This window comes from Neofelis nebulosa, chromosome 2 (genome assembly GCF_028018385.1).
Source record: "Neofelis nebulosa isolate mNeoNeb1 chromosome 2, mNeoNeb1.pri, whole genome shotgun sequence".
NCBI classification, from domain to species: domain Eukaryota; kingdom Metazoa; phylum Chordata; class Mammalia; order Carnivora; family Felidae; genus Neofelis; species Neofelis nebulosa.
This window is the reverse complement of record NC_080783.1, coordinates 222,151,456-222,176,285: the sequence shown is the minus strand read 5'-3', so window position 1 is coordinate 222,176,285 and position 24,830 is coordinate 222,151,456. Positions and strand designations below refer to the sequence as shown.

Sequence of the window (24,830 nt, the reverse complement as noted above, 5' to 3'; positions counted from 1 at the left end):
TGCCCCTCTCCCACTCGTGCTCTCTCTCTCTCTCTCTCTCTCTCAAAAATAAACGTTAAAAATTTTTAAAGATTTTATTTATTTTTTGAAGATTTTATTTTTAAGTAATCTATACACCCAATGTGGGCCTTGAACTCATGACCCCAAGATCAAGAGCCACATGCTCCAACAACTGATCCAGCCAGGTGTCCCTTCTTTTCAGCTACTTTTAACCCGATGCTAAGCCTATCCATAGAGTTTCAAATTGTAGTTACTACATGTTTTCATTTCTAAGGGTTCATTTGCTTTTTTTAAATCTACTATATAATTATTATAAGTTCCAGCTGCTTGCAGATATTAAACTTGTTATCTTTTTCTTTTTCAACATAGTAATTTTTTCTCAGTCTGTGTCTGATAATTTCCAAATCTGAGGTCCTTGCAAGTCTTTCTGATCTCTGTTGTTTCTACTGATTCTTGTTCATGGTGTCTTATATTCTAGCATGCCTGGTTATCTTTGACTGTGTGCTAGTCATTGTACTTGAAAATTTGTTTTCCTTCTGCCCTCCCAATTTGTTTTCCTTCTGCCAACCACCAGGGCCCTGCCTAGTCTGGGACCACCTTGACTTGAGAAAGATCCCTGCAGCTTGAACTGAGCCGCACTTACACCTCATTTTCAATGGAAACCTTGGGGCTCCCAGCTCTCTGTAGGGAAGGTGTCCTGTTAGACCCACCTCTGCACTTCGTGGGCACCCTGAACTTTCATTTATGTCCCCCAGCTCCCCAAGACTGTCAGAACAATAACTCTCATCTGACCCAACAGGACAGTGGGCTTTGTGTGCATTTGCCTCTCAAGGCCACGATTTTCCTTGGTTGCAGCCTGATATGCCCTTTACCGGTTCCATGGCTCACCAAAGCTTTCGCAAGATAGCTTAGTGTTTTGGTTTTCCATGAGCAGGTTTGGCCTAAGAGCCTCCGCCTTCCACTATTGCTGAGAGGCAATAGCCACCATACTGGCCACATCCTCCTTCATGGGGCTGTCTCGCCCTTGACTTTGGGGCTCCTCACTCTCCTTCTTGCTCCTCTGTCTCCACTGTGAGTCCATCACCTACTTCCCAACCAGGAATCCTGGGACTCCTCCCAGCACAGTGGACCCTGACTGTGGCCTCCATTCCCACCATCAGCAGGAGATAGCAGGTGTATCTCCTGCTTGGGTTCTCTGCTGACTTCCAACAGCCAGTGTGGAATCTCCACTTGAAAAATTCCCACCCCAATTCCACCTGCCTAATCACAACCAGCACATGTCTGAGCTGAAACCACAGGACACTGGGGAATAGTGTTCTGAGTCCTCCCCAAACTCCAGATGTTGGGGTGCCAAGGGCTCTGTCCTCGGGCCCCTGGTCTCTGCTCTGCCTGCATCTGCTCCCCTCCCATGGCACTAGCACCCTGACGCACTGCCTCCCAGAGATGGGGAGACTCAGGATGCCTTGGGCTCTGGTGACCCAGTGGCATGGAGGTGCTGAGAACACAGTGACAGCTGCCAACAGGCCAAGTCAAGGAGGTCTGAGCGCTGCCCAAGGGACTTGACATCCTAAAGGCCTCTAGGGGCCTCAGTGCCAGTTGCTGTGGAAGACAGGGATGGGTTCTTGACGAGCACCAAAGAAGAAGGAAATGGACAACGAGGATCAGGCAAATAGTTACCTAGCACGAGGCTGTGTGTAAGAACGACAAACACAGGTTTTCAGACTTCTGGCCTAGTGTTACCGGGATGGCACGACCGAGTGTGGTCCCTGCGAAGACAGGCTCGGGGACAACACAGGTGCTTTCAGGGTCTCGGGCAGAAGGGGCCAAGGTCAAGACTGAGTCAGACTACAGGAGTACGCATCAGAGTTGGGAGGGCCTGAGGGTGCTGAGGGTGTCGCTGCCAGGCCCTGCCTGGACACTGGGGCCTAGGATCATTGTCCAGGACAGGCGAGTGGGGGAAGGGGTGACCGGGACTTATCCAGGAGATTTGGAGAGGGGTCCCCGGTGCGGAGCTAACTCAACCTGATCTGTGGGCAGGTCTGAGGCCTCATGTGATGACCAGGCCTCCATCTGGGCTAGGCAGGGCTGGAGTGGTGCCTTGGGGTAAGAGAGGGGTTTTCTGGCTGTAGCCTTTGTGCTCTGAGCTTGGAGTGGCGAGCAGGTCCCTGGGTCCTTGTCTCAGGTGAGAAGAGCCAGGGCTTGAAGGGGTGGAAATAGATCAAAAGGTAGGTGAAGAAGGACCCCCTCGGTGCAGCGTCTAATCACGGCAGGGCCTACCTGCTTGTGCCAGGCTGTGCTGCCCGGTCAGCACAGCAGGAGAGAGCACCTAAGCCAGAGGCCTTCCCGCTGCGGTGGGGAAGGTGCCTCTGCTGCATCGGCTGGCTCAGAGTGGGAGGGGGGTGGCGAGGTTGCTGGGAACGACACCACTGGGAAGTCCTGAGGAGGCAGAGCCAGTGCCTTGTGGGGGAGCCCTTGTCCTGCGCAGAACCGCCACGTCTGAGCCCTGAACATAAGGGTCTGGCTCTGCTGAGTCTGTGACTTGACCTTTCTCCCAGTTTCTAGGGCAGTGCTGAGGGGGCCCCTCCCCCATCCAGATACACACCCCTGAGAGAGAGAGAGAGAGAGAGAGAGAGAGGTGACTAGCAGTGTTTGCCCCCTCCCCTCCCACGAGGGGCATTGACCCCAGGGACAGCTGCCCAAGAGGAGCACGTGTGGGCTGGCAGGGCCCCCCCAGAGTCCAGCCACACCTGTCCCAGGTGTTTGCTGTGCCGTGGCCAGAAGGTGAGTCAGACAGAGGAGCCTGGGGCTTCAGGAAGACCCCAGCCTGTGCAGAGAAGCAAGCGCCCGGTGCCAGCCAGAGGTGCAGGGACCTGCAGAGGCGTCTCTGAGCTCGGGTCCCCTCAGAACCCAGAGCTGGCCAAGTGCTAGGAGAGTCCCCCCGCCCCGAGTCCAAGGCTCTGGAGGCTCCGGGGCCCTCCCCCTGCCCCAGCACAGCCCCAGCCGGCTGGCAATCCCCTGGCACGGAGGTGGGAGCCCCCATCAGCCTGGTTTCCGGGCCAAAGTCAGCCTCGGTTGGGTGCGGAGACCCTGAGGCCATCTGTGGCTGGCTGCCATGCAGGAAGTAGCCAGGAGCCACAGCACAATGGCCCTTTGTCCTGCTGCCTCACCCAGGCAGGCCTTGCCCGCAGCCAGGGCTGGGGGGCTGGAGGCTGGGCCCCCTCAGGCCAGCTCTGCCACCAGCCAGACTGTGTCCCCAAGCATGAGGTGGCCTTTATCACCCTCCCGGGTCAGGCCTCCCTGTCCCTAGAGAACCTGTCTCTCCTGTCCCACCCTGTTCCTGCTGCCATGGCAACGTCCGCACCCAGCAGGTGGGCCGGGCCAGAACCTTTGTCTGGCAGCCACCGGTGTCTCCGTCTCCATCTCCGGTGATCCTGGCACACACTGCAGCTGCCGCCCTTCAGGCCAGGACGACCCGGGCCCGTTGTGCCGCGTAGGGCGGCCCCAGGCTGATCGTTCAGGGCTCAGGCACCAGCGGGCAGGGCCACTGTGGCTCTCCCCTTGGAGGAGGCCAGAGGCTCCAGGTCCTGCCCCACTGCCCCCCGCCGCGTCCACATACGTCCTTGAGGGGTGGGGGCATGCTGTCCCAGAGAGACCTGTGGGGGGCAAGGGTCCCAGGCCTACCTTTCCAGCGCCCCTGCCCTGGGCAGGAGCTGGGATCTTGCTGCCGCCAAGAACTGGTGGCCGCGCACGGCTGCTTGGTCAGGAGTGACTGCCCCGGGCTCGGGGTCTTGAAGCCGGCCATCGGCAGAGTTCAGATGGGCCTGAGAGTCCACAGGGCCCAGCCTCGTCGTCAGGGGCTGCCTGTGACAACTACAGGAGCACAGGAACGTCCCAACTGACCATTTGTCTGAAGCCGAGAGGTTTGACGTGTGGGAGCCGGGCCTGTGCGCCGAGCCCTCCTGGGCCCCTTTGCCAGCACAAGGGAGCTGATGGTGCAGGGTCCACAGCGTGACTTTGGGTCATTTTTACTCTCCTTGGGACTCAAGCAGAGCAGGACAAGGAGAACGGTGAGTGTCACCGTCGGGTCAGAGAGCAGGTGCTTAGCCAGACCAGAACCTTCCTCTTCAAAGTGACAGCCAGCGGGGACGGTCGATGTAGGTTTCGTTGGCCAGGAGCCGGCTGGCCGTGCGGCATAGCAGCCCACAGCCCACTGCCCACCTGCCCACTCTGGACCCACCTGCACTCGGCTTAGGGAGCTGGCCTCCACTCGGGAAAAGCCCAGCTCTTCCCTGGCCTTTCCGCTGCCGGGCTAGGAGCATCCCTCGGCGACACGGCTTCGGCCAGCGCGGGCAGCCTCTCAGCGGGACAGCGAGCTTGCTGCGCCCTTGTCCAGGGCGGGACAGGAGCGTGTGCAGAGGGCTCTTGCCCCGGGCCAGTCACAGCGCCGGTGGGCTGCTCGGGCAGCTCCCAGGACAGGCTCTTTATTCAGCCTCCTGCAGAAAACTGTGTGGTCCTTCGTGAGTCAGAGTTCACTGTGATCCAGGTGTCTCTGAGCATGTGTGAGCGCTGGAATCAACGGCAAAGTCCGGTGTCCTCCTCGCCCGGCTGGCAATAGGATCAGGGTCGTCAGACCAGGCCAGGTGTCGCTGCAGTGGCCACAAAGGCGAAAGACGGCCGCCACCTGGGCCCGCGACTTGGCGGGGGTTCACTTCTGCCTCACTCCGGGTGCCCTCCTCCCCGCGACGCTCTTCAGGGGACTGTCCCCCTCCCCGGCTCCAGGGGGGCTCCTTCCCTGCCGTCCCAGACACCAAACCTGAGTGGGGCCTCATCCAGCCGCCCTCGTCCTCCTGGGAGCTTCTGAAGTCTGGCCACGCCATGCCCGCGAGCCCTGACCCCAACATCTCTGGGCAGAGCCAGGTGGCTCCTACGCACAGAGGCATCAAGCTGTCCTGCCACCAGCGGACGGGTAGCGTGTGGAGGACAGGGCGTGAGCCCGAGAAGGGGGTCAGCAGCGAGCAGCCCCTCCTCCCCTCCGACAGCAAACGCCTCTGGGTTTGTTAGGGGGCGACGCCTCGGTCTCCCCCAAGACACGGACGCCACTGGCTGGTACATCCTGACCCGAGCCCCACACAAGCACAGACGCCCTGAGCGGGCATTGGGGGCGTGGGGGTCCTCACGGTCCTGAACCGAAGGAGGGGTGTGCCTGGTGGGTCACCCTGGTCAGCACTGCCCTAAGGGCTGGAGGCTAGAGGGTCAGAGGTCACTGATGCCTCCAGATGCCGCGCCGGGGGCCAGGGGGACCAGACCAGCTCCTGGCTGTCCCGTCGGGAGGTGTGAGGGAGGAGCCTGCAGGTTCAGATACCCCCATCACCAGCACAGCTCTTTTGGGGCAGAAGGCCAGGCTGAGCTTGGCTGGGGAGCGGACTAGGGTGGACAGTGGACTCGGAGCCCCACCCCAAGGGATTTCGGGTTGCTCCACTGGGACCCTCTGCGTGGTGGGGACAGGAGGCCAACAGGGTGGCATCGCAGGGACAGCACCCTCTGGAGCCCTCTGTGGCAGCCACTCTCCTGGCCACGTCCACCCCTGGAGGACAGCCTCTGGGTCTAAAGACCAGAGCCTGGACAGAAAGACAAGGCCCCACAAAGCCCAGTCCCTGGGCTGAAGCACACCCGGGAGCCGACAGCCCGGGGACGGGCCCTTTGTGATCGGGGCTTGCAGGGGAGTTGCCAGAGTTCGTTCTGGAAAACAGCTGGGTCCTTTGGGATCCCCACTGGTGGGGCTAATCACGTGTGGGGCTGCGTGTCCTTGCGGGACCTTCCGCGGGGAGTGCCCTCCACCCGCCTCCCCAAACGGGGCCGGGGCCCTGCTCCTCCCCACCCTGCGGCCGTGGCCCCAGACCCTCGCAAACCCCAATGTGCAGTCCTGCATCCCTTAGCCTCGGGGTCCCAAAATTGGGGCTTACAGGGGTTGCCACGACCTCCGCCCCCAGACCAGCCCCCCACCCTCCAGAAGGGCTCCTCTTCTCGACACCAGCATGTGAGTCTATGTGACCCACGCCCACCCCGTGCCGTGGCCTCCTGCCCTAGGGTTGTTGCTGGGGGCACCCAAGGGAGGGATCGTGAGAGATTCAGGCAGAGGAGACCCCGCCGTTGCTGCCACGGCTTGGGGCCGGGGGCCCAGAGCTGAGAGGGGCAGGTCCAGGCTCGGCCCTCTGTTAATGGGAGATGCGGCCGTTGCCAGGGCCACCCCTGGGGCAGAGCAGAGGGTGTGGCGTGTGACCTCACTCGCCTCCCCGGGCTCGTCGGCAAGGCGGTGCCCAGGGGCCAGGACAGTAGCTGCTGCCCTGGGCCTCCCAGCTGCCTGCACACTTCACTGCAGCCCCTACAGAAGCTCTCCTCCCTGGTTTTTGTTCAAGCTGGGCCCCGGCGGGCGGGCAGGCGGGTGAGCTGGGTGAGGGGGGGGGGCAGGAATGTGTGCGGGGGCCTGCTGCCCGCCCAGCTGCTGCGTCACGTCGCTGCCTCCCTCCTGGCCTATGGGAGCCCGGGGGACACACCTGTTGGCGGCCAGGAGCAGAGATTGGTCGGCAGGGAGCAGGCACCTGCATGGGGCGGGGTGAGGCCCTACATGTAAGGCGAGCCCGGGGCCACCGTCTCTTCCCTGCCCTGCCCTTCACAGCTGCAGAAGGACCCGGCCACAGCCTCCATTGTTCCCCGTCGCTCTCAAAACTTTCCCGAAAGACCAGGCCATCTGTCCACCTGCACACGTGTGAACTTAAGTCTTTCCTTTGTGAGGAGCCTCAGCTGAGGGAGGCAGGAAGCTGGTTTTTTCCAGGAGGCGGGCAGTGTTCACTGGCCTCCTAAGCTGCTCCAAGGTTGGATCCCGGTTGGGGTCAGGCTGGGCACCCAGGCCGCTCACCACAGGCTCAGAGGTACTTGGGGTGACTATGCCAAAGCTTCTCTGATGTCTGTCCTGAGGCCTGGGGAGGCGGGGGGCCCTGGGCGCAGGGACAGTGCCGGACATGCTGGTCTAGCCGCCAGGCTGGGGTCGGGAGCGGCCTCCCACCCTCCTCCTCCAGGCGCAGAACCTGTTGGGGCAGGTAAGCGCAGGAGGTGGAGGCGGAGGAGTCTGAGGAGGCCGCCCGTGGGGAGAGGCCCTTGAGTGGCTGACCCGGAGAGGACACTCTGAGCGACGGTGGCTGATGGGCTCAGGCCCGGGGAAGGGTAGTCCTTCCTCTCTGGGGAGGTGGGCCCCTCGGGCCGAGCACGCTGGGTGTTGGATTCAGAGCCGTCTTGGGCTGGCCAGGGCCGCTCAGGGTCCGGCAGGCATGAGCAGTGGGCAGTGGGTGTCTTCTAGCCCACGGGGGCAGTGGGGGGGTGGGGGGGGGGCGCACGCAGCTCAGGGTCACCAACAGTAAGCGTTCCCGCCTTCCGCCTGGCGACAGGACCTTCTGGAAAGCTTGCAAATTGGCCACTGATGTGACAGTTCTTGAGGTACCTTATTCCTCCAGAGCTGGGCGTGGGGAAGAAACACTTGGGGGCCTGGGCTCAAGGGCACCCACAGCCCCGTCATGGGCTTCTGGATTTGCTCTTGAAGGGAAGGGCTTGGCTTTACCAGAGGCCACACTGGTGATGGTTGGAGCTCGGGGCCAGGGCCAGCCTGGCCTGGATTCAGACTCTTTCTCACCCGCCTGTGTCTGAGGCGCCAACAAAGCCGGAAGCACCTTGGAGAAGGTGTAGGCCGGCCCCCTGCCTGACACCATTACTCAGGGCAGGAAAGCGTTTCCAAAGGTTCTTCTCTAAATGCAAAGTAGCAACGATCACAGCACGCCAACACTCCGTTCTGGCAAAGTACGGCCCTCGCTACCTCAGCCGCACACACCCAGCTCTGGACTTGCCGCGTGGCTCCCCGAGAGCAGCTTTTATAGTCCAGATCGCTGGCTTTTTTAGACGGTCTTCAAGTTTAGGAAGTGATAACATTGATGTGACATAAAGCTAACTTTCTCTGAGGCATCATATAGGTTCCATTGTTCTGGATGAACAAAACTGGTAGGGCAGAGGAAAACGACGTTCTAATTAATCCAGTGGGGGCATGTTAGGCCTTCTTAGGCCGAGCATCTGGAAAAATAGGGCGGTTTTGTTTTGCTTTTTTCTAGTAACCCAGATGAGATGCTTACGAGTCAGAGCAGCTGGCAGCATGCCGAATTAGCCAGAATAAGTGCAGGTTTATGAAAGTGCAAAGCAAATGTAAAACAGGGACACAGTCTACCGTGAATTTTCCGACATTTTGGTAATTTGCAAATACCTCGTCCACAAGACGGGTCGGTAAGAATGTCTTTGGTGAATCTGAGAGGAGGTAAACCGCCCAGAAGTCACCCCCGCTCCCGGGGCATCCGGTTTGTTCTCGGGTTTGGGCCAGCGTGGGCGCGGGGACATGGCGGGGAATGGCGGCCGGGAGGCCACTGGAGAGACGCCCTGCGTGTGGACAGGCCCGCTCGGCCGCCCCCACCCCGCCCCCACCCCGCGGCCTCTGGGCCCCGCTGGCCAGCGCGGTACACGGGGTTGGGTTTCAGCGCTTTGTTCTCCGTGCGGCCCTCAACGTTGATTAAGGCCCGTCAGGCGGGTTAACCAGCAAGTTAGTTTTTCACGCTGGGATCGTGTTCCCCGCCCACCCCACCCGTGCCTGTACAGGTGGGACCCGCCAAGGGCTGGGCAGGTGGGGCCCTCGCTCTGCAAAGAGGAGCCTGGAGGGTGCTGCCCTGGGCCTCCCGATTCATTCCTTGATTTTCCCAAGCTGAGCCTGCTCAGAGTGGTGACGATTAACCAGACCCCACATCTGGGAACACAACGCTGGCTTCACTCCCTGCCAACAAGGGGCCGAGAAAGCACCATTTAGTCGCTCTGAAACAGGGAAGGTTTATTTCCACTTTTCGTATCTGCCCGTAGGACCTGCCCCGGGCGCAGGATGGGCGCAGGGTGGGCGCAGGGGGGTCGGGGATCTCGACCTCACACTGAGCTGCACTCAGAGGCCAAGGCCAGGTGCTGGTCTCTCCTTGTGGACTTACAGGTTCTGAGTTCAGGAAGAGTGTGGGATTGTGTCCTGGAACTTAGGAGGGGGCACTCTGCTGCCCACCGGCCTGCCCCGGCTCTGTCCATGTATCTCTGTGTCCGTGCACCTCTTCACCTCCTAGGTGACAGTGTCAGGGCTGATGAGCCGGTGGGCAGCAGACAGCTGGGGTGGCCTGTTCCCCTGGCTTGCCACCAGGCCAGCTCTGGGCCCGTGGGGTCTCCAGGGCCTCGGGTGCTCCTCGGCCAAGGACACCAGGGACACCGGGCTCTGGTTCCAGAGGCCACACAGTGGGAGGCCGGTCTGTGCACAGTGGGCTGGCTACAAGGGAGGGACACCGGGCCCCCAACCCCCACCGCCTTCCCCTGTAGCCTGGCAGCTGAGAGCAGAGCTGAAATTTAACTCAGCCCTGAAAGCACAGTTGAGACAGTTTCGCCTAGCTCAGAAAGAGGTAGAATTGCGTCCCTAAAGCACACTGATTTTACAGGGTCTGTGGGACACACCTGGAAAGGTGAGGTGTGGATCCGGAGTGGGGCAGGTGGTGACAGGGGCACAGGGCAAGAGGCTGACCATGGGCTCCACCCTCCGAGCCTGGACACAGCCACCCGGAGGGTCCGGGCTCCTGTGAAGCCGCCTTCCCATGCAGAGGACAGGCTTCTCACCTGTCCCCCCAACGCTGGGCCTGTGTCACTGTCAGGTCCTCTGAGAAATGCTGGCTATTCCTGAGGACAACTCTGGAGAACGAGGTGAACCTTGGCTAGGCAGGTGGACAGGCTTTGTTGTGGTCAGGCAGGTGGCCTGGGGAGAATCAGCATGGGCCCCACACCCCGTCTCTACAGCCTCTGTGGGTGGAAGGTGCCGGAAAACTTGAGGAGCTGCTCTGGCCCGCTCGCCAGGTCCAGGTGTCAGCTGTCACAGAGAAGGGACAAGAGGTTGGATGGGACCCCTCAGACTCCCCAGGGCAGGGGGCCAGGGTTCTCTCAGTTCCACGCAGGGCCCCAGGTGCGGACACAGAGCCATCCTCTTCCTTGACCCCACTCTGAACTCTGAAGACTGGCCTGGCCCGCACGGGCACGGGGTGGTGGTGGGGGTGCTCATCCTGCGTTCTGTACTTGGGCACAGGCTGGGCGGGGCTACCCCCTTGCTCCCTCCTCCAGGCCCAGCGCTGTCTCGGCCTCGGACCTCACGGCCAGCAGCAGCCAGAAGCCCAGGGCCACGGAGCAGTGGGGCGGGCAGACAGACCCACCTGTGACCTGGCCGGTGAGCGAGGTGGAGGGCCTGGGCCTTGGGGAATTCCCGCCCTGCTTGCTGGGGTGGGGCTGAGGAGGGGCCCCCCGTGCTGTCCTGCCTCAAGAGCCATGGCCCACTCCATCCTTGTCCCAACACCCTTCCGCGCCCTTGACAAGGGCACCAGGGGGCCGGGCTGGAGACAGCCATTGGGGCGGCGTCTGGGAGACAGAGGCTCATTGTCCAGCCTCAGCAGCCCTTCGGGTTTGAGACGCACTCACCTTCACCCTGACCCTGAGGGGGCAGGGCCCGATGTCCAGACCTTTCCCTGGGACCACTTTGTCCTTGCCTCCGGCAGGCAGGACACCCTGTCCCTCCTTGGGGCCACGTCCAGAGTCGATGGCCCCGCCGAGTTGGGCAGGGCTGGCCGGGCAGGAGGTCACCCTGTGGTCCTGGCCTTTAGGGGTTTCCAGGTGCTGCGGCCCAGCGCCGCCCCCCCCCCCCCCACCGCCCCCAAGGCTCCCCTGTGTCTGCCCAGCACTATGGCCTCGGGATGTCCGGGGACTCTCCTGAGCCCCCACCCCTCTGGGTCCCCTTCCCCCCTCCATGCCCTACGAGGACAAACATGGTTCTGCCTCAGGCTGCTGACCACAGCCCCCCGTGGGGCGGCCCCCAGACCCAGTTGGGGGCGGCCATCGCCATCTTACTGGGCAGCATTGGATGGTGTCAGGTCTCTAATACTGCCTGGTAATGATGACGGCGGGGCCCTGCACGCAGCGACGGGGCCGCCCTCCCCCAGCCCCAGGCCCCTCCCTTTCCCCACGCAGGCCCCACGCAGGCCCCACGCGGGCCCCAGCTCCCCGACAGACACCCTGAGTCGGCCCACCCACCCAGAGTTCCTCTGTCCCCTCCTGCCAGGTGGGGCTGTGGGGCAGAAAGGTGACCCCTCCCCTGGACCCAGGCATGTCTGAGTGCCCCTTCTTGGCCCCCCAGAGTGAAAGGTGTCCTGCAGCTGCACTGAGCCCCCCCCCCCTCCCCAGGGATCCTGGATTAGGACGCTCAGGTATCAGGCCCTACCCACAACACCCCAGCAGGTGCTGCCACCACACCCGGCAGGTGTGGGCTGAGCGGGCCACAACAAAGGGCTCTGGAGGGCAAAGGCCCAGCCTGGGCCTCGGGGTGGCCCCGAGACAGCCCCAGGGCAGGTGGGCCACCTTGCAGACTGGCAACATCTCCAGCCTTGGTCCTGGGTCTCGAGCCCCAGGTCTCCTCGCTCCGGAGAAAGCAAGGAGGAGCCCTCGGGCCTCCCTGCCCAGGGATCCTCACCCCTTCCCACCTGGACCCTGCCTGCCCATGGGTGGGCACCAGGTGTCTGTCCCTGTCCTCGGGCCGAGGCGCACCTGGGCCTCTGTGGGCATCTTACCGGACAGTGCTGGATTTCTTGGCTTGACTCTAACACTGTCTGGTAACGATGTTCAAAGGTGACCCACCGCCTGCCTGCCAGGAAGCGGCCCGAGGACACACCGTCCTAAGCTCCTGGACTCCAAAGACGGGCCAAGAGCCCAGAGCTGGCTTAGGGCTGGGCAGACAGCCTGTCTCCGCTGTGCAGCCCAGCGCATCAGGGCAGCCCCCACCTGCAGGTTGGTACCCCTCTGCCGTACCACTGAGCCCAGGCTGGGGACCCCTGGCTCCGTCCCGAGCTGAGTTCTCAGGGTGCTCTGACCCCCGGGGAGAGACCATGAGGATTGGGACATTAGGACCGGAAAAGGGCCACCTGTCATGTCCTGGACACCAACCTCGTCCCGGGGCCCTGGCCCGCACACCCAGCCCCGCCTGCTCTGCCCCTGTATGTTTGCTGCGGCTGAACTCAGGGCTGTCAGCAGAAGTGGAGACTGGGCCCAGTCAGCAGCCGCCTGAGGAAATGCATTTTCTGGCTGGCACAGAGTTGGCAACAGGCAGCCCCCACCTTCCCTTCGCAGCCCCTCCTGTCCACCCTACAGGGTCACCCACCGTGGCTGTCTAGGGCACCATGGCCAGTCCTGTGGGAGCTGGCCCCACCCTTAGAGGCCCCAGTCAAGTGAGGCCAGCCATGGGCGGTGGCCTCTCTCACACCAGGACTCTTACTCTACAAAGGGGAGCTCACTCTCTTGGTCAACCAGGGATGCAGGAAGGACAACGGTGTGTCCAGGTGCCCCGGCCCAAACCCACGGTCGGAGGGCAGTAGACATTCTGTGCTGTTTCCCAACGAGAACAGAGTCTCCCACTCCCCCAACCAGCCCCCACGGTGTCACAGTCGAGAATGGGAACATTGTCTGCCATCGGCGAGGCCGGGATGGCCCTTTGTCTTATCTTTTTGATCTGAAGCCAGGATGCCAGCCTCCGGACCTGCCCAGCTGACTTGCACAGGGGCGGCCTCTCTAGGCCCCGGGAACCCCACCCTGTACTGGGTCCCCAGCCGGCCTCTAGGGAGGGAGGAGGGGTCTGACCCTGGCCTCACCGTTATTCATTAACCAGCCAAGAGCCGTTCAGGGAACTGGGGAGGGTGCCACAGTAAGCATACTCACGTTCAAGTGCAGGGAAACCAGATCATTCGCTCCGTAGCTACACCCACAGGCACACGCACCTGGGTGGCTGCGTGCTGGGGCTGCCTTGGGTCACGGGACTTCTGGGGGCCACTCTGCAGACTCAGGATGGTCGGGGGTCTCACTGCTTCCTCAGGGCAGGGCACTGCCATCCTGGAAGTGTTTGCCGCTGACTGGAGGCCTCCTGCACCACAGCCTGCTGATGGGCGTCTTACCAGACACGGTTAGATCTGGGTTCCATTGTCTAATACTGTCTGGTAATGCCGTTCATCCATGGCCTGACCACCGCTGGAGGAGGGGCCCCTGGAGGGACACCGGGTGGAGGGCGAGGCCCGTGGTCCTTTACGGGCCCATTAGTGGCCCTGAGCCAGGCAGTGCACACCTGCCCAGGCCCAGGGCCCTCGTGTCCCCCACAGGGCATGGGCCATGCAGGACTTCCCCAGCCTCCGGACCCCAGACCCAGACCGGGGGAGCCCTCTGACCCCTCAGGGGGTCAAAATGGATACACAGCCATAATGGATTATCGTTGTAATAAAGGGTGAGAGGTGCGGAGGTGGCTGGTTTCTGTGCATCTCGGGTCCACGGGTGGATGGGGCCGTCAAGGTCTGCGAGCAGGCGAGGCAGAAGTCATGCTGTTGGCACTGCCGTGGGGCCAGAAGAACCCCCAGGGGCTGCAGCCAGCTAGCCCCCTGGAGCCCCACCTAGAGCCCTCACCACCCCCCCACCTGTGCCAGGCAGGGGGGTCCTGAGGAGGACGAGACTGAAACAGCCCCAGACCCCCAAACCTCCAACGCAGAGCAGGGAAGGGCACCTGTGGCCAGTAGTGCACCCAGACACCTCCCTGGGCCACACTGTCCCCCACCCCAGGCAGCACGAGGGGCGGGGCGGGGGGGTACAAGCTACCTTTGCTTCCCTTTGTGGGCCTACGCTCAGGACTCCACCGGGTCCCCACAGGCCCATCTCGGAGGCTTGGGCAGTCAAGGAGTGGCTTCCAGGTGCCAGACCATCAACATGGGGTTGAATCGGGGCAGGCAGCCCTTAATCTTCAGCTGCTCTCAGGCCCCCACCCTGCTCCCCGCTGCTCCCCTCTGAGAAGCTCGTGGAGATGTCCTCTGTCTAGAGCTATCCCCAAAACCAAACTTCTGGATGCTGATCCCACCCTCAGTCTCACGGCTGCACCCCCCAAAGCCCCTTCTTCCCCCCTGAGAATTCCGAGTGGGTCCTGGGGTCTGCACATTGCTCAAGTGCTCTGCAGGCTGAGTCAGGAAGAGGGGACCTCTGGGGGCTCTGGGGGAGGCCCCCTCCCTGCTCCTTCCTCCTCTCCACCCCCCCCACTTCCCTCCTTCCATCACCAAGTCTCTCCTGAGCACCTGTGGCCAACTTGCACAGTTCTAGAGCCGGGAGAGGAGGACCGTCCCTGAGAGGGGGTAGCAGGTGCGAGGAGGCTGGGGAGCAGGACACGTCAACTACGAGGGCTGTCGGTGTTGAAGAAGCCAGAGCAATCAAGAAGGTGGTGGTTGGGGGTGGGGGTGGGTAAAGCCGGCCCAGGAAGGCCTCTGGGATCAGATGACCAAGTGGGGACCATGCAGACACCCGCGGGAACCAAGCAGAGGTACCAGAGGCTGCATGGAGTCCGACAGGAGAACTTTGGCCCAGCGTCCAGCAGCACAGCCTGGCCCCAGACAAGGTGCCAACTGCCCACCCACCGCTTGGGCTCTTCCCCACTTTCCCTGGCCCCAGAGGTAGGGCTGGGCCACTGCCTCCTGCCCCCAGCACACCCCCCAGCTCAGAGGCCCCCAGCTGCCCACCTGCCCCCTCGGGGATGGCAAGTTAATGATCCTCCTGCCCTGCTCCGGGCTGCAGAGGCACAGTGACGCGCCCAGCCCCAGGCCATTACTACCGTGGGAAAGGCTGGGGCGGCACCCATACCATCCAGTTTGTCGGGTTATGAGGCAAGGTTTTGCAGTTTGAGCTCTTGTGTCAGTGCAGGCAAGGGGCCACCTTCCCAGAGCCCACAGGGACCCAGGGCGGTGGGCTGGCCCTCCAAGGGGTCTGGGCCCCTGGAAGTAAACTGGGGAGGGGCGCACTGGTTCCTGAGGGAAGACAAGTACGGGGGCTCTGTGCTCAGGCCAAGGGAAAGACCAGGGCCCCACTCCCCCACACCCTCTGCTGCCCCGGCAAGGCCCAGGCTGGCGGCCACTAGCCCTAATCACTCAGGTCAAGGGTTTGGCTGCAGGAGCTCTCCACCCTCCAGGCTGACCCACGGCCACCTTGGGGCAGAAAGTCTCAGACCACAGTCCAGCAGGACTGACCCCTGAAAGTCCCCAGTACCAGCACAGGCAGGCGAGGAGCCTGGGAGTGCACCAGCGTCGGCGGGGGGTCAGGGAAGCCTCTCCACAGGGGGGGTTGTCCACAGGACACCCAAAGTAAGGAGCAGTTTAAAGGGTATATTAACTTCCAAGGGCCACGAACTGGGGGGCTTGAAGCAACAGAAATGCACTCCGTCCCAGCTCAGGAGGCCAGAGGTCAGAAATCAAGGTGGGGGGGTGGGGGCACTCCCTCTGGAGTCTCCAGGGGAGGGTCCTTCCTGCCTCCTCCGGCCTCTGGTGGCTCCAGGCGTCCCTGGGCTCGTGGCCACACCACTCCAGCCTCTGTCCCCCATCTTCACGTGACTTCTCCTGGGTCTCCTCTCTCTGTCTCCCTCTTGTGAGGACGCTGGCCATCGGATTTAGGGCCCACCAGATAATCCAGGAGGATCTCATCTCAAGACCCTCAATCACATCTGCAAATACCCTTTTTCCAAGTAAGGTCACATCTGCAGGTTCTGGGGCTTCGGACATGGACACATTTGGGGGGACACCATCCAGCCCTGCAAGAAGCAAGTGAAGGCACCCTAAGCAGAGACGCCCTTGACCCACACAAGACGCTGGAGGGTGGCGAGGCCACGTGGCTGGACGGTGGACACCACATGAGAGGCTGTGGTAAGCGGAGACGAAACGGAGCACGTAAGACAGGGAACGCGAAAACCTTTACGGGGTCGGGTCTGGGGTTCCGGGCGTGGGTTTGGGGGTCTTCAGAAGGCTCAGGGATGATCACGTGAAGGATGCAAGGCCCGTGTGGGGACTGTGCACATAGGCCCCTGCTCCAGCCACAGCCCCACCCCACCTCCCACCAAAGCCCCCCCTCCGCTAGCTCCCCGTGGAGCCTGGCCTCCTGCCCCTCCCACCTGCTTGCCTCTGGGCCACTGGGTGGCTGTTGCCCAGAGACCGTTGCCAGGCCACCACTGTTGTTTCCCCGGCAGAGGGCTTACACCACCTTGTTGGGCAGGTAAGAGGGACAGGTGGGCCACCGGCACAGGTCCTCGCTGAGGGGACCATCCCATGTCCCCTACCCACCTGGCTGCCAAGGACCCTGTGGGTTCTCTCAGTTCTCTCTGTCAGGAGCAGAAGGGACATGAAGGAGGGTGGGGAGAGGGGCGTCCTGGCTGAGATGAGCCCCCTCTGCAGAGGGCCCACCCCCCCAGCACCACACCGTGAGGGTTACAAACCCCCAGGCCGGGCCAAGAGGAGCCTGTCTCCTGGGGGGGGGAGTGGGAGTGGCTCCTCAGGACGAGCCCCTTTGCCCAGGACCAGGGCTGCTTCCTTGGGCCAATTCCCCACAGGGCGTCCTCCCAGACAGCCCGCCCCCAGCCGGGAGGCACCAGCCCGTCGAACAATGTCAGCACCTCCCGAGCAACCCACGATGACACGCGTGCCTGGGGAGAAGACGCACGGCAGGACACTGACGTCTTCTCGTTTCCTTGAACATTTCCTCCAGGTTCGCCAGGGCCTGCCTTCCATCCTGTACCGGGGTGCCGCTTCCTGCCAGTCTTTTTACCTGACCAGGTAAAAAGTTTATTTCAAAATTTACTCTAAAGTCGAGCTTTCACCTGCCCCGGGCTTCTGCAGGCCGCACGTGATGTGGGGGCCATCCTTTGCTGTGGGGGGCTCCCATCCTGCGACTCTTGTGATAAATGCGTTCCGTGAACCTCTTTGAGCATAAAGCTTTGCATCTGTATTTAGAACGTCCTTCAGAGACACTCTGACAAGTGCAGGCACTAGAGAGAAGGCTTGCGGGGCCAGGAGGTCTGACATGCACACCTCCCAACCCCACCCGTCACGCCCCTGCCAGCCACAGACGTCACATGTCCCCACCTGCGTGCACACCGGGGGCCTTTTTTTCTTTTTTCTCTCTTAACCTTTGTTCATTTGAATGACAAGAAATGAAGATTCACGGCTTATTTCTTTGTGAAAGTAATAAACACAGGTTTTCCCACCATCAGTAGAGCAACCCTATGAACGCTTTCATAAGCCAAGATGCTGTAAAGCAAAGAGGCATATGGGGAAAAATGTTAGCGCGTCCAGACCCAAAAAATAACCTTTCTTAGGCTTTTCTGATACCTTAGGGTACATCTTGCTAATGGACGCACAACATAAGTTGAGATAAAGTCCAGATCCTCACAGACACAGCTCAGAGCTCTGGGTCTGTACATGGGGTGCTGAGGGCGGTTCCCAGGAAGGAGCTGGGCGGGCCGGCCAGCTGTCCACTGCCTCTGTAAGGCACACTGCAAAACAAACCGCCGAACGCTATTTTCTCTTTTCGCCTTTGTCCGTAAAGGCAAAGAGCCTCTTCGGACTTCTTCTAGTTAGCAAAAGCAGGTACCAATGTGGGTCCTGCTAAGTTAAAAGTGAAGCGGTATAACTCTAACTTGCAGAAAGCCAGGGTGGAGGGGGACCCCGCACAGAGTTAGGAAAGCCAGGTGGAGGCGTGGCGGCCGCGCTTGCTTCTGCAGAGTGCGCCCACGCTGCCAAGCCTCCAGATCCGCTGCAGAAGTTCTCCGTCCACTCTGGGCGGTGGGAGGCGCGGCTTGCTCCCTCCGGAGCCGACCACCGGCCCGTTGTGCACTTGCTTCTCTTCCGGCCGTTCTCTAGTCGTGCCCGGATGTCGCCACGTCCTCCTCGCCATTACCACCGCTAGCCCACGTTGACACGTGTCATGTGTATAATAAGCGCTCTGTCTTCACAGCAGCCCCATCAGGCTGCTGTCCCTGCCAGCCCACTTTACAGGCGAAGAAAGAGAGGCACAGAGAGATTAGGCGAACTGCTGAGGAACTTCCCTGTGGGGAAACGTCCGGAACTTCTCCGACCACGCTCCTCCAGGGGCCCTGGATGTACCCCCTCTGACCCGTCTGCCTCTCAGGGCTCCTGGCAGTCCAGTGCCGGGTGCCCCACAGATGCCAGCTTAACTCCATTTTCCTCCCACTCTCATGTTTGTGTCTTCCTGGACAATTTCCTTGCCCTGAGTTTCCAACCCTTCTGTTGCATTTTTATTTCCACGAGCTCTTTCGTAGTCTGGACCCCTTGTTCTGGTGGCATCCAGCCCTCTTTCAGGGGTGACGACTCTCCCGTTCACAGCCCAGCACATTCCAGGGGTTGCCTTCCTTCAACTCCCGGTCATCTGTTTCTCCCCACCTCTTCCACTTCCTGTGCGCACGTGCGTGACTGTGCGCGTGGCGCTCTCACTCACACCTGGGGGGCCTCCCTCAGATGCCTGTTGACCCCATGGCCACGCACTCAAGCTGCTGAGGGATGGTATTGGACATGAGTACCTTTGGGGGAGGTTATCCCAGCAGGACTCCTGGGACTCGCTGCTGGGTTCTCGGAACACACGGGAGGGGGCTGGGGTGCACGCACCCACATGCTCGCGTTCTCCCTGTTTTCGGGAGGCTTGTATCGCCCCAGCCATGCCGGACCAGGTCCAGCCCCCACACTCAGCACCCTCCAAGGAACCCTCCCATTCTGGGTGGGCCAGGGCTGGGGCAAGGGGCTCTGGGCCATCCACACGTGCTCAGCCCACCCCTCAGCAGAGGTGTGAGGCTCCCCCCAACCCCAGCCCACCTCCCATAATCGTGTTGACAGCTATTCAGTTTGTTCCTCTCCTCTCCTAAGGGGGGGGACTAAAGTATTTCTTGGGTGACCAGCTGGTGTGTTTGCAGAGTGACTGTCCTCTCTGGATAGTGACCTGCCGACACCTGATTTGTCCTTCTCTGTCCTGCCAACTCCACAGTGTGCTTGCCTTCCCACTGCTTGTCATTTTCAATCCTTTCCAAAGTCTTCACCCCCCAAGCAGTCCCCAAACCGGGACGGACCCATCAAAGAATAGCTAAAATTCCCTGAAATGGCCCCAAGTTGGCCACAAGGGAAAGGGCACTCAAAAGGGGGCATCGTCTCGGGACAGGGCCCAGAGCAGCCGTGAAGATGCTGCCAGGCACCTCACTGCCCAGTCCCACTTCAGACACACGTGCCACCCTCAGCTCCGAGGGGGCACCCGCTTGGGGCCAGGGTGCCCCTCCAGACCCCCGAAGACCTGACAGCCGGCACCACCGAGGCCAAGCACGGCAATGCCAGACACATGGTCCCTGCAGGGAAAGCCTCGCCTGCAATAAACAGGATGCCGAGATGACCCTGCCTCCACAGGGCACCAGGCCCCACGGTCACCGCAGAGACAGGAGCCAGCCACAAGCAGAGGCCCAAGTCCAGGACCCCGGGAGGCACCCCTCCCTGAGGCTAGGACCGAGGACTGCCCAAAGGTCCCACAGAGGGGTGGGGGTGGTGTCTTCCCAGAGCTGCCCCCGCCCTTGTGCGCCCACACCTGCAGCCCGCAGCCGCACCCGCTTCATCTACCGTCGGGGACCACCCACTAGGACCCACGTCAGCAGGAAGAGGGGCAAGTGGTCCAGGATTGCAAGGGTCCGGCGGAGCCACACCCGGGTGCCAGGTGAATGCAGCCCTGGGCCTGTCCAGTGCCTCCCCGGGGACAGGCACCCCATCCCCAGGGAAGGCATTCCCATCAGGGGACCACATATAGCCATTCACTGGGAGGGGGGCCAGGAGAAGGCCAGGCACTGGGTGTGGGGTCTGCGCCAGCTGAGCAGGAGAGAGGACAGCAGAGCCGGGGTCGGAACAGGCACAGAGAGGGGACACAGCAGTGCTCCACGGTCTGGAGGCACCACCACGAGGAGCAGCCGTAGCAGGCACTGCCCCTGCCTGGCCCAGAACCCAGCCACTGTCCAGGACATGCCTGGGCCCATCTCCCCTGCCTGACATGGGTCACCCATGACATCATGATACACATTGTGACCCCCACTCTCCTGGGCCTGTGCCTGCACCACGTCTCCCCCCAGCTGCAGCCTCACAGCCTAGCTCTCCCCTGCACGGAGCCCCCAGCCTGTTGGTAAGCAGGGACCCTGCCCTCTCCAAGGCCGGCCCTGGCTGGTGATGACTCTCCCCTCTTGCCCGAGATAGGCTCAGGCCCACTGGTCAGGACTCAGATGGGCCCGGGCGGCCGGGGGTACTGCCCAGGGGCTACTAGAAATGGGCAGGATGGCCAGATTCACCGTGGGCACCTCCCCCAGCCACCCCCTCGGACCCTGCCCCGTTCATAGGCTGGGCCCACAAAAGACCGATGGGGAGCAGCCAAGAGGAGCAGCCCCTGCACCGGCCAAGCCAGTCGGGCCAAGACGCAGGTGGGCTTGGGGCAGGGGCAGGGTCAGGGGACGGGAGCCCTCCAGCCAGTCCAGAGCCTCTGACACCCCGCCCCCCCCCCCCCCACCTGCCCGTAGACCTCCTGGACGCTGCTGACACCGCCAGGCCTCAGGCCTCTCTCCTGGAGGGGCACCTGCCAGAGGGGGAGAGGCAGCTGCACGGCAGCGGGCAAGGGCCCTACTTCTACATCGGAGGCACCAACGGGGCCTCCATGTGAGTGGGGGCCTCAGGCTGGGCCCTGCTCCACTGCTCTCAGGGCCCCACGTCCCCTCCGCTGGCGCACCTGCCCACCCCCAGGCTCCCAAGGCCCCCGCGGCCACCGCTGCCCCTGTGCCTCCACAGAATCAGCTCCTACTGCAAGGGCAAGGGCTGGCAGCGCATTGAGGACAGCCGGCGGGAGGACTACAAGCTGAAGTGGTGCGAGGTCAAGTGCAGAGACAGCTACTACAGCTTCCGGGAAGGTAGCAGGGGAGGGGCCGCGGGATCTGGCACAGCCTGCAAGAGCCCCCTGGGCCAGAGCCGGGGGCCGGGCGGTGCCATTGCCCTCCACCCCGGGGAGGTGGTGGCCACAGGGGCGGGGGGAGGCTGTGGTGGCCCCGCAGCCCCGCATGCCAGCCGGGCCTCCACCCGCCAGGCGAACAGCTGCTCTACCAGCTCCCCAACAACAAGCTCCTCACCACCAAGATTGGGCTGCTCAGTGCCCTGAGGGAGTACTCGAGGGTCGTGAGCAGGACCCACAAGACATCACCGTGTGCCCAGGCCAAGTAAGCCCGCCCCGGCCCTCTGGGACCCACCACCAACTCACTGCACACCCACGTGTCCTCCCCCGCCACACCCCAGTCCCGCGAACCCACCGTCGCCCTCTGCTCAGCGGCACCACCATCCATCGGACGGACGTGCCAGCCCACGTTCAGGACGTGCTGGTCCTGAACACCCTCCATGGGACCAGCCCACTCCCCGTTCTGTCTGTTCACCTACATCCATGCACCCCCAAATACCTGCCACCCACTCCATCTGCCCACCCCCCGGACCAGGCAGCGATCTGTGCACACACCCACCGTGGTCCACCCACCCTAATGCGTCCCCCAGAACCTCCCACACCACTGCCACCTGCTCCCCTCCCCCCACCCACCACACAGCCCTGCCTGAGCCGCTGTGGGTCTTCATCCGACTACCGTCCGCTCATCTGCCTGCCCATCCAACCAGCCGTGCACCACCCGCCTCCCCCCTCCGCCCTCCACCAGGCAGGCAGCCCCCCCCCCCCACTTACCTGGCCATCCGTGACCTCACCTTACATCTACGTGTCCAGCCGTCCACCTCCATCCTACCCAGTTCTGTCAACAAATCTAATCGATCGCCTCCAAGCATCTGTCTACCCACCGGACCACCTGCCCATCCACCCACCTACTTCCATCCAAAATCCATTTACCCAACCACCCACCTATCCACACCCACGCCTCCTCACCTCTCCAGACACCCATCCATCCATTCTCCACACACTACCGAGTGGCCGCTCAGCCCAGGCCCTGTGTCTCCCTGGGGTACAGATCCAGAAAGGACACAACCTCCGCCCTTGAGGAGCTCACGTGGACCAGCCCAGGATGCTTTGGGCCACAGAGGTAGCAGCATTCAGCCCAGCTGGGAGGAGCCATTCTGCCCTAAGTTGAAGGACGGCCTGGCGATTACAGGGCACCCCAAGCCAGGGGAAGAGGTCTGGACTGGGCCGGGGTGCTCAGGGACCCATGCAGACCATTCACTGCGTGCTGGGCACTGTCCTAGCCTGGGGACACAGCTCTGAACTGTCCACTCACAATGCCTGAGGGGGCGCGGGGAACAGCAAGGAGGTGGGAGAGGGGCCAGGATGTGAGTGAGGCAGACTGCAGCCCGTAGAGAAGCCAGGTGTGCAAGGACCCTGGAAAGAGTGCTCCTGGCAGAGGCAATCAGCCTTCCAGTGGACCTGTCCTTCCAGCTGCTCCCAGGTCAGACCCCTAGGAAGGCTGGCTTTTCTAGGCTGGCTAGTCTAAGGCGAGGGAACAGCCTTCCCTGTGTCTTCCCCACCCCCCCTGCTCCGCCAGAGTCCTGAAAATGGAAGAATTTTTCCCAGAGACCTACCGTCTGGACATCAGGGACGAGAGAGAGGCTTTCTTCACTCTCTTTGATGGTGAGAGGTCACTGGACGCCAGGCCCGCTCTGGGCAGAGAGGTTCAGGAACGGACCAAGGACCTGGCTCCCTTAGGGCAGGGTCAGGCCTTGCGGAGTCGTGGCGGGGGCGTGGTCATGGAGAAGGGTGGAGCCAGGTAGGCGTGATCTGGGCTGAGGCTGAAGCGATGGGTCAAGGTGAAGGGTCAACGCCGGACCTTGTGGAGGCGGAGCCTGGTAGGGGGCGGGACCATGGCCGGGAGGGCGGTTGGGGCCGCGGCTGGGCGTGGTCAGAACGGGGCGGGGCCAGCCAGGAGCTCAGGTGGCTCTTCCCACAGAAAATCAGACGTGGATCTGCAAGCCCACGGCCTCCAACCAGGGCAAAGGCATCTTCCTGCTCAGGAACCAGGAGGAAGTCGCCGCCCTGCAAGTCAAGACCCAGAGCATCGAGGACGACCCCATCTACCGCAAGATGCCGTTCCGGGCGCCTCAGGCGCGGGTCGTGCAGAGGTGTTGGGCAAGGGCACCACAAAGGGCATCGGTCAGGGTGGCGCTGACCCTGGGCCCCGCTGGTGCCTGGGAGCGCGGGCTTGGAAATGGAAAGCTGCGGTGCCCCCAGCTGGGCCTCTGTGTGGCCAGCAGAAGTGGGGGTGTCACATCTCGTCGGGGTTGATAGAGATACCCCCTCACACACACACACACACAGGCTCCTGGACACGGGGCAGGGCAGAGAGGTCTCGGGCAGTTTGCTCCTGCAGGAAGGCCCCAGCCCAGCCAGCCGCGGCCTGCAGGCTGCAGCCAGAGGGACCACCCCTCCCCAGCTCCCTGGGCCCCTGGGCAGGGTCTTGACTCACAGCCTCACATGGAGAGGTGGATGGGTGGCAATGTGGCCTCACAAAGGTCCCTCTGGACCTCCACATCCACCAGGGTGGCTGCTGCCACAACTACGTTCTCCTGCCCCTTGGGCACCCCAGATCATGCAGTGGTCTGAGATTTAAGGGCCAGACCCTCCCTCCCAGTTCCCTGACTTGTTCAGGCTCAGAAATGTCCCCTTAACGATGGACACTCACTCAGCCAGAAGAGAGGGCCCACAGATCACACCTGGGACAAGTGGTGCTGAGGAACTGGTCTGGGGGGCCAAGGGGACACAGGATAGGCCAGCCATGTGCTCAGCCCCCATGTGTCCCCCAGGTACATCCAGAACCCACTGCTACTGGATGGGAAGAAGTTTGACGTGCGTTCCTACCTGCTCATCGCCTGTGCCACGCCGTACATGGTCTTCTTTGGTCACGGCTATGCCCGCCTCACTCTCAGCCTTTATGACCCCCATTCCAGCGACCTCAGTGGCCACTTGACCAACCAGGTAAGGGCACCCCACAGATGAGGGCCCTCTCTGCAGCTTTGGGACAAGATCATTGCTTGGGACACAGAGGAGAGTTCAGCTATAGGCGGAAGCTCAGACCCAAGGTGGCAGGGGCCCGGAGGTGGCCCAGGCCTGGTGGTGATCCCGGGCTGCCCTGCTCGCAGTCAGCACCACTTCTCACCTTCAGCCAGGGAAGGGCATCCTGGTGAAATGACTGATGACTGAGAGCCCTGCGCCCCTGACCCCCAGCTTGGTTCCCTCTAGGTGCGGATGGGGTGTGGGTAGGGGTAGGAAATGAGGTCTCTGAGGACTTCCGTGGAGAGATCCTGTAGGCAGAGGTCTCTACGGAAGGATCTTCATGAGAGGATCTAGGTGGGGGCCTTCCATGAGGATCTGTGGGAGACTTGACGGTTGAGAGGGTCTCATGGAAGAAAGTGCTGGGGAGGGTCTCAGCAGGCAGTGTCACCGCAGGGCGTCCTGTGGTGGCCAGGACCTCTGTGGACTCACTGGGTAGCTGGGTTAGCGTGAGGCTCTCTTTAGGGGCCTTCAGCAGGGGCAGGGCCTCTGGGTGTTCTGGAGTGGTGGGCTCCAGATGCTGCACTGCCCCCCAGTTCATGCAGAAGAAGAGCCCCCTGTACATGCTGCTCAAGGAGGACACGGTATGGAGCATGGACCACCTCAACCGCTACATCAACGACAAATTCCGGAAGACCAAGGGACTCCCTAGGGACTGGGTCTTTACTACCTTTACGGTCCGTGTGCTTCTTCCCGGTGCCAGCCTGTGGGGAGGGGGTAAGGGTCAAGACCCCTTATGGTACATGAGGGGTAGGTGCTGGGCACAAGGTGCTCAGAAGTCCCTGAGGGCATGCACC

The 24,830-nt window shown here is 62.2% G+C and overlaps 1 protein-coding gene and 2 long non-coding RNA genes across 13 annotated transcripts in view; 1 reads left to right on the top strand and 2 right to left on the bottom strand.

The window, feature by feature from the left end:
- TTLL10 (tubulin tyrosine ligase like 10) overlaps window positions 1-24,830 on the top strand; it is a 60,142-nt gene that overhangs the window by 25,779 nt on the left and 9,533 nt on the right. Inside the window, exons 1-15 of one of the 11 annotated variants that reach the window (XM_058719506.1) lie at window positions 6,601-6,929; window positions 10,222-10,324; window positions 11,773-11,931; window positions 15,695-15,854; window positions 16,690-16,757; window positions 19,389-19,689; window positions 20,357-20,437; window positions 20,534-20,669; window positions 20,799-20,917; window positions 21,091-21,220; window positions 22,004-22,075; window positions 22,532-22,617; window positions 22,934-23,105; window positions 23,787-23,958; window positions 24,570-24,710. In XM_058719506.1, coding sequence (XP_058575489.1) covers window positions 15,842-15,854; window positions 16,690-16,757; window positions 19,389-19,689; window positions 20,357-20,437; window positions 20,534-20,669; window positions 20,799-20,917; window positions 21,091-21,220; window positions 22,004-22,075; window positions 22,532-22,617; window positions 22,934-23,105; window positions 23,787-23,958; window positions 24,570-24,710 — 1,491 coding nt within the window. In that variant the 5' untranslated portion in view covers window positions 6,601-6,929; window positions 10,222-10,324; window positions 11,773-11,931; window positions 15,695-15,841. The other 10 variants (XM_058719505.1, XM_058719504.1, XM_058719509.1 and 7 more) reach the window with 10 other exon arrangements.
- On the bottom strand, window positions 8,900-9,836 carry LOC131505677 (uncharacterized). Its single transcript, XR_009258507.1, has 2 exons — window positions 9,727-9,836; window positions 8,900-9,184 (listed from the first exon to the last, which is right to left on the bottom strand). It is a non-coding gene; the product is annotated as an uncharacterized LOC131505677 (long non-coding RNA).
- Window positions 16,750-22,937, bottom strand: LOC131505676 (uncharacterized). Its single transcript, XR_009258506.1, has 3 exons — window positions 22,569-22,937; window positions 21,922-22,114; window positions 16,750-17,970 (listed from the first exon to the last, which is right to left on the bottom strand). It is a non-coding gene; the product is annotated as an uncharacterized LOC131505676 (long non-coding RNA).